The 6,790-nt window shown below is 50.4% G+C and overlaps 1 protein-coding gene across 1 annotated transcript in view; it reads right to left on the reverse strand.

The window, feature by feature from the left end:
* Nucleotides 1-1,977, reverse strand: part of LOC144152905 (glutamate receptor ionotropic, kainate 2-like) — a 397,026-nt gene extending 395,049 nt beyond the window's left edge. The window contains exon 1 of the mRNA XM_077684459.1: nt 341-1,977. Within this exon, the coding sequence (XP_077540585.1) occupies nt 341-515 (175 nt within the window). The 5' untranslated portion in view covers nt 516-1,977. The remainder of the gene's footprint in view (nt 1-340) is intronic.
* Between the last annotated feature and the right edge of the window lie 4,813 nt (nt 1,978-6,790).

Raw genomic sequence — 6,790 nt, forward strand, 5'->3', positions numbered from 1 at the left:
TATATATAATATTCATATATATTTATATATTTATATATATATATATATATATATATATATATATATATATATATATATATATATATATATATATGAGAATCCGCAATGAGGGGGTGAAGACAGACAGCCTCGCCGGAGTGTATTGCCATCCCACCACACTGATACTCTGGAGTTCGTGGGTTGCCCCTTCCCCCCCTCCCCCAGGCTACGCGTCTCTCAGTTCACTACAGATGCACACTGCATCCCAACGACGCTTTTTCGACCACGCAGACATAAAGAAATAGTGATGGAGTATTTTGATTGGCATGAAGAATGTTGCGGTCACCGTCGCATAACTTACCAACTTTGATGACGGGAGGCAGGGCCAACGTTTCGGGCAACAGGGCGCAGGTCACAATCCACACGAGTGCCAGCCTATAGAACAAGGCGGCACAAAGCCAAGGTGGCCGATCACCGGTCCAACTCGGCGGCGACCAGTAGTTGCGGCGCAGTGAAGCAGACAGCGAAGGGAGCATTGCTATTCGGAGGGAGCAAGTATGTACACTTCCTTTCGAAGGCTTGTCAAATGTGGTGGCAGCAAGTCATGGTCCGTTAGGCATCTGCGCCGGGAGGGAACGCTACGAGTAGGATGACGCCTGTCGGCCGAAGGAGACGGCTGTCGAGCCTGGAAACAGCGTCGCCGTTTGGAGCTGCGGCCGGGTCGCGCTTCTTTCGGGGAACCGACGACGAAGCTCCGCTGCTCAGCGATCTTGGCTCACTCATCGCGGCCCAGGCGACAGTCGGTTGCGTAGGCGACGACGCCGGCGTCGCGTCGCCGCAGACGGGGAAGCATTCGAGACGCGAGTTTTCGGGGCTTTCCAGCTAGCGTTGGACGAGGCTTCTAGCTTGCACACCGCTAGATAAAACTGAAAGTTCCTTCCGGCCAAATTGATCAGCCTTTTTTTATCTAACTTTCAACAGCTCAGCGATTAGGTTGGTCTTCTGCCCAATTCGTCGTCAGCTGCCTTTACAATGCCTGTTTTTGAACTGAAGCCCTGTTTGTTGTGCACAGCGTTCTAACCTCTCCCGTCTTTTCTTTTTTTACACGCTCACTTGCTTCGCAGCTATCGCGTGAATATTTTTGTACTATCGCGGCTCAGTGTTGAAGAAGGTGCTTTATCTTTTCCCTTGGAAGATTCCCCTAAACTTTTGACAAGGTTCTTCCTCAGTGGCGTTGCACGTTGCCGTTTGTTCAGCGGACGTCCTCGAGCGAAGTCAAGAAATATACGTCACTGGCATCGGAAGGCGTCACCAAACACACACGCTTAGAAACGCGCACACAGCTTCGCGTTTTCTTTGGCCATAAAAGTCACTATGCATCGCGCGCACAACGTGGAGGAGCATTTCTTGAAGGCAAATTAAAGTAAAGAAATAGACATCCCCCAAAGACCGTAACGCCGTTCGAAACACCGATACGAAGAACGGGCACTGGTCGTCGAGAAATGGGAGTTCCTGTCTTCTGCCTTGTGAAGGGCCGGTGTCTACAACGAGGGCACTTGTAGAAATTTGTATAAAAGGTAGAAGAAAACGAAAAAGGGGAAGAGTGATAATTGAGATCTGGATGGAAACGCTATTGGATGGTCGAGGAAGAGGTAAGAAGGCGGATGGACTGGGGTCGGCGAACCAGCGCAGTCAGGTGGCTTTCATCCTCTTGTCAGAGCGGGGGTCATAGGCACATACCAGGAAGATTTCTGCCGCGTGCGCCGCCAGAGGTAACGCAAGAAGCCACGAGCCTCTTCCACGTCGTCGTGTTTGTCGGCCGCAGCCGTGTTTCGTGGGCGGCGGGCCTCCCCGCCCCGCCTCAGCGCCGCCGGCACCAGTCTCGTCGTCAGTCCGCTCGCTGCTCGTCGCCCGAGCACGCGCCTCAGCATCGGCGCCGGCTCCGCCGCCGCACAAGCGTATAGAAGGAGACACGCTCAGAAGCGCTCCGGGGGAGCAGCGCACGAGGATGCGGAACGCTAGGGGTGCGCGAGAATAAGCGTGGAGGAAGAGGGAGAGAAATGATGTGGAAGAGGAGGGAGAAAGAACCAGTGCAGCGGATGAAGGATGGAGAGGATGAAAGGAGAGAACAAGGAGGCGAATTCTTTTCCAGAGGATGCCGCGGGAGCATCGGAGAGGGGGCGTGTGGAGGTGAGATTGAGAGAATCGGATGGAGACGGAGAGAGCAAGGCCCCAGCGCTCTGAATCTTCCACGCACGCGCAGTCGCGCGCGTGGCGATCCTCGCGGGCTGGGGGAGGGTGGCAAGGGAAAGGGTAGGAACGGGCCAAGCTACGGAGCGCGCGCGGTGCTGCCGACAGAGGTCGGTCGCGTCGAGGGTAGAAGAGTGGGGTGCCTCGGGGTGGCGTTGTAGAGCCGGCAGCGGCGTCGGCGGCACGGCCAGCGGCTAGTTCTTCGCCCGCTAGTCGTCGTCGTCGGCTCCCTTCGTCTCCGCGGAAACAAAAGCAGCGATAAATAAAGTAGGATGAGAGAGGGGGAGCGGGGCCGTAGAGGGAGAGCCGCGGGATGCGGCGAGATCACTTTGGGGCTGCTCGTCCTCTCCCCTCCCCTCGGAAGAAGCTGGCTCTTGCTGGTGCGGCGCATCATCCCTCCGCCACCCTGCTCCAGAATCTGGCTTTCCCGGCCTCCTCGTATGGTTACGTCGCCCCTCTCTATATCCCTCTTCCTTCTCTCGACCCACTCTCTCTCCTTTGCCTCTGCGGGCTCAGTCGGCTGCGGAAAGGGAGAGTAGGGGGCGCACTTCATCCCCTGTTGCTTCGAGCTGGAGAAGAGCTACGTGCAGTGCACGCAGCCGATGAACTCGATAGGGGTTTGCGTTTCCACGTGTCACGAATTAACATTTTAATGCCGATTTATCGAACGGTGCGCCGTTCTGGCAGCCTAGTTCTCCTCTCGGGCAAGTGAAACACCGTTCACTGCTGCACAATTTTCGCCGAACCTTTGCGGCTTTGTGCCAACCGGCACTTATGCGTGCCGCCGCCTCGGGTTCCTGAGCCTTTCAGATTTGGCGTATTAGGTTTCCTCGTTCTGCAGGTAGGGAACCCGGTTCTCCACCTGCAGACAAAGAAGTGCATTTGCGACAGGTTCGAGCAGACCTTCCGTCGCCCGATAAAATAATTGAATATGCATCAACCAGGGGCCTATGCAAGCTGGTGTGATGACCTGGACAGACTCCTGTCATAACCAACCTTGCGCACCCGTCTTTTCACGAAACATATAATCTACCGTTTTATATTTACGGAACCATAAACTCCAAAGTGATCAAATGTAGCGCAGAAGAAAGACACGGGACGAAAAGTACACATACGGACGAGCGCTATTTACTAGAAATTTAACTTAGTAAAGCTGTAGACTGGGCGGCTAATTGGTAATTCATAGTGGTAATCAAAGCCTTTTGGTAATTCATAATAGATTTGACCACTATTAATTACCAATTAGCCCAGTCGACACTTTTACTAAGTCACATTTCAAATGAATAGCGCTCGTCCATGTGTAGACGTTTCGTCCCGTGTCGTTCTCCTGCGCAGCATTTGACCACTAAGACTTACCAACTAGCCTAGACCAAAATAATCCCTACCAATTCAAGTTATTTGCGACCTCCCGAAACTTTCGCAAACCACGTAACCCTGAGTCGCGATATCTTTTCGGTCATTCTCTCAGGCAGTAAAGCTCGTCTTTCTCTCTGTATTGCCGGAGACCTTGCTTTGGGATTTATTTTGTTGATGTTTTGTTGCCAACTCCTGGTCGAACATAGTTACATTATAATGGGCTGAAAGGGGGGGGGGGGGGAGGGAGGGGGTTCTTGAGTTCCTTATAAATACCGGCTGATATACTTATTATTGCACTTCATTTAATTAACCGAAAACGATGAGGTAGACTAATGAACCTGTGTTTCATAGCAATTAGGTCAATTAGGTAACCTTCTCAGAGCCCTTGTTCAGTAACGCGAAGAAAGCTTGAATTCGTTTTCGCTCATTTGAAAATATTACCACAAAATAGAAAGAGCGTACAAGGTATTATCATAAAATGTGAAGAACTACTAGCCCCACCAGAATTCTGTCCCTGCGTCCGTACAGCTCACAAAAGTTGTCATTCACAGCTAGATTATGCTACTACTCTCCGCCGCGATGTTGTTCAGGCTGCTAAGTCGATAAGTCGACGCTGCTGAGGCTGCTAAGGCCGGGTTCAGACTGTTGCCGTAACTGTCGTAATAAATTTAAAGAATGACGTCATTTCGCGTATCAGCCAACCGAACTGCGTGACACGCCATTTTATAAAGCAATGCTTTCTACCTCTACCAGCCAACGCTTGTTTCGTGGCATGCGGGACAACAAACTCCCAATGCGGCGGAGGCGGCGGCGGAGGGTTTCACTGACAGAGCCCACTGTAGATGGCGCGGCGAATTTACCCACCGTTCCCCACGCGGAAGTGCCTGCTCGCCGGCGTCGGCGTCGGCTGTACGGCTTTTTCGCCCGCTTTATCAACAGTTGTTTTGGGCCTCTTTTGGCGCATCTTCGCGTTCATTGTGCGCTGCCTTCGCACGGCGTGATAAACTTGTTCGAGAACACCTCCAGGGTAACCCGCATCCGACGGAATTAAGAGATCGTACGGCAAAGATACGCTAAAGGGACACTGAAGTGAATTTGTCAAGCTCCCGTTTTTGCTTGCACTGTGTAGACTGGCTCAAATTAGCACACTTTTCATCGTTTATCCGGTTGACAAATCGGTAATTATTTTACAAAGCGCGAAAGAAGAAAAACTACCATGCGCGGATTGCGGCGGCCGCACAAACTAAGCTGTGACGTTGGGAGGAGGGGGCGCCGTGATTGGACGATGCCCAAGGTTAGCAATCAAACAAGTTTCGGTTTCGGTTTCGGTCTGTAAAACAACATGTTTGACATTCGATGGCGTCGTTGGATGGGAATTCTCAATATCCCAGTTATCGTAGTACCGCGCTTCTGCCATGTTGTCGGCTGTAAAATGCATAAAATAAGCCTCCCAGGACGGCTTGGAATCGTAGCATTCACTGCCTGAGGCCTACGCAGTGCATGAACGCCCTCCGCGTCCCCGCAGACGCTCAAATGCATGCGCTTTTCCCCCATCTTTGGAGCTTGCCTCGCTCATGCCTGTATCGTAAAAAGCGTGTTCGCACCAGGCCAAGGGTCTGTTGATTCTGGCCTGTGCCCACTGCCCGCAAGCAGTCGGTGCTTATGGCAACAGCACGCCAAGGAGAACTCACTAGCGCGGCAGTGCCAGCCTGCGCGAGTTCTGTGGACTAGTTCGTGGAGCAATGAACATTGCGGCCCAAAAAAAGGTGAACTCAGTATTGAAAACATCGGCAAAAAACAAAAAAGTTAACTCATAAAAAAAAAAGCATGTAACCGCGGCGATTCGAACTTGTGACTGGCAAAACACTTGCGATGACATACCTAGCACCCCAGGCGACTAGGCCACAGGGGGCTTTTTTTTTCTTTATTACCGGCTTGGTACAGTGCACAAAAAACAAAACAATGACACATGCCTCCACACAGCATAATGGTAAATAAAAAAAAATAAAAATAAAATAAAAACTTTAAACAACGACACATGTCTGTCACAACATAACGATAAAACCCTTCCCGCTGCTACGGGTGGCGCGTGTTAAAAGCGTTTCAGGTTAACTAGTTCATCCAATATGTTAGCCCAATCAGGTTTCTCGTCTTGCATTTTCATTACATCTCTGATATAAGCAATGCTTTCGATAAAGTATTCCCTTGCCGGTCGTGCATCCGGGTCTGCATGTCTCACGGCCATACGAGGTTTCCAGAGACTGTGCAGGCTCAAGGCCATAAACATGTCAAGTGGCATGCCTCCATCATTACGCGTTGGAAGGAAACGTATTCCATACGGGGATACCGGCAGTTCTTTCTTTAGTGTCCGCTGTAGAATGTCCCAGTGGAACACTGCGTCAGAACAGTCCAAGAAGATGTGTTCTATAGTTTCCAGTTTACCGCAATGTCGACAATTCACTGATCCAGCTACAAGTATTCCTTTCTCCCGCAGCCAAGGACTGACGGGTAGTGTTCCGGTATGTAATTGAAAGAAGAAACTTTTGACTGTTGACTTGACAGGCATTTGCTTAACTCCTCTTAACACATCTTTCCCCGTTCCTGCACAGTATAACGAACGATAAACAGGTACTGGTAATGCCACATCGATTAAATCCTTGTACAGTTTCTTTCTAGGCACCAGAGCAAGGTATTCGTAGGAAAACCTGGCCTTCAGGAATTCAAAGGCCATAACGACATCTTTCGTGTAGCCTCGTGGTGCTCATGGTTTTAGTGCACTGGAAGACACAAGAAAATCTGGCAAATAATTCACCAATCTCGTCTGCATAACTGTTCGTAGAAAAGGGTCTGTCTGATCTCTCAGGAAAATAAACCTAGAGACAACCTGCCTAAGAAATAGGCGCACCAGTCCAAGACATCCTTTTTTAACGGAAATGAAGAGATTCGTACGACTCATGCGCTCCCATCCTGAGCGCCAAATAAACACAGCAAAAACCCTGTGAATTTTTTGCACGTTCACCCTTGACATGCACACCTGAAGCCTAGCCCTTATCTTTTCCATCGCCGCCAATTTAAACTAGCTAGTTTAGAAAGTTTGAGAACTGCGCGAAAGCCGGGGGAACTTTTGCAATTGCTATTTATCATAACCAGTTTCTCCATTCGCCTTTTGTAATACCTCTTAAAACACAACCGAATTTGTATTCAC

Source organism: Haemaphysalis longicornis, unplaced genomic scaffold (genome assembly GCF_048455015.1).
Source record: "Haemaphysalis longicornis isolate Haplotype H1 unplaced genomic scaffold, Haemaphysalis longicornis Haplotype H1 scaffold_9, whole genome shotgun sequence".
NCBI classification, from domain to species: Eukaryota; Metazoa; Arthropoda; class Arachnida; order Ixodida; family Ixodidae; genus Haemaphysalis; species Haemaphysalis longicornis.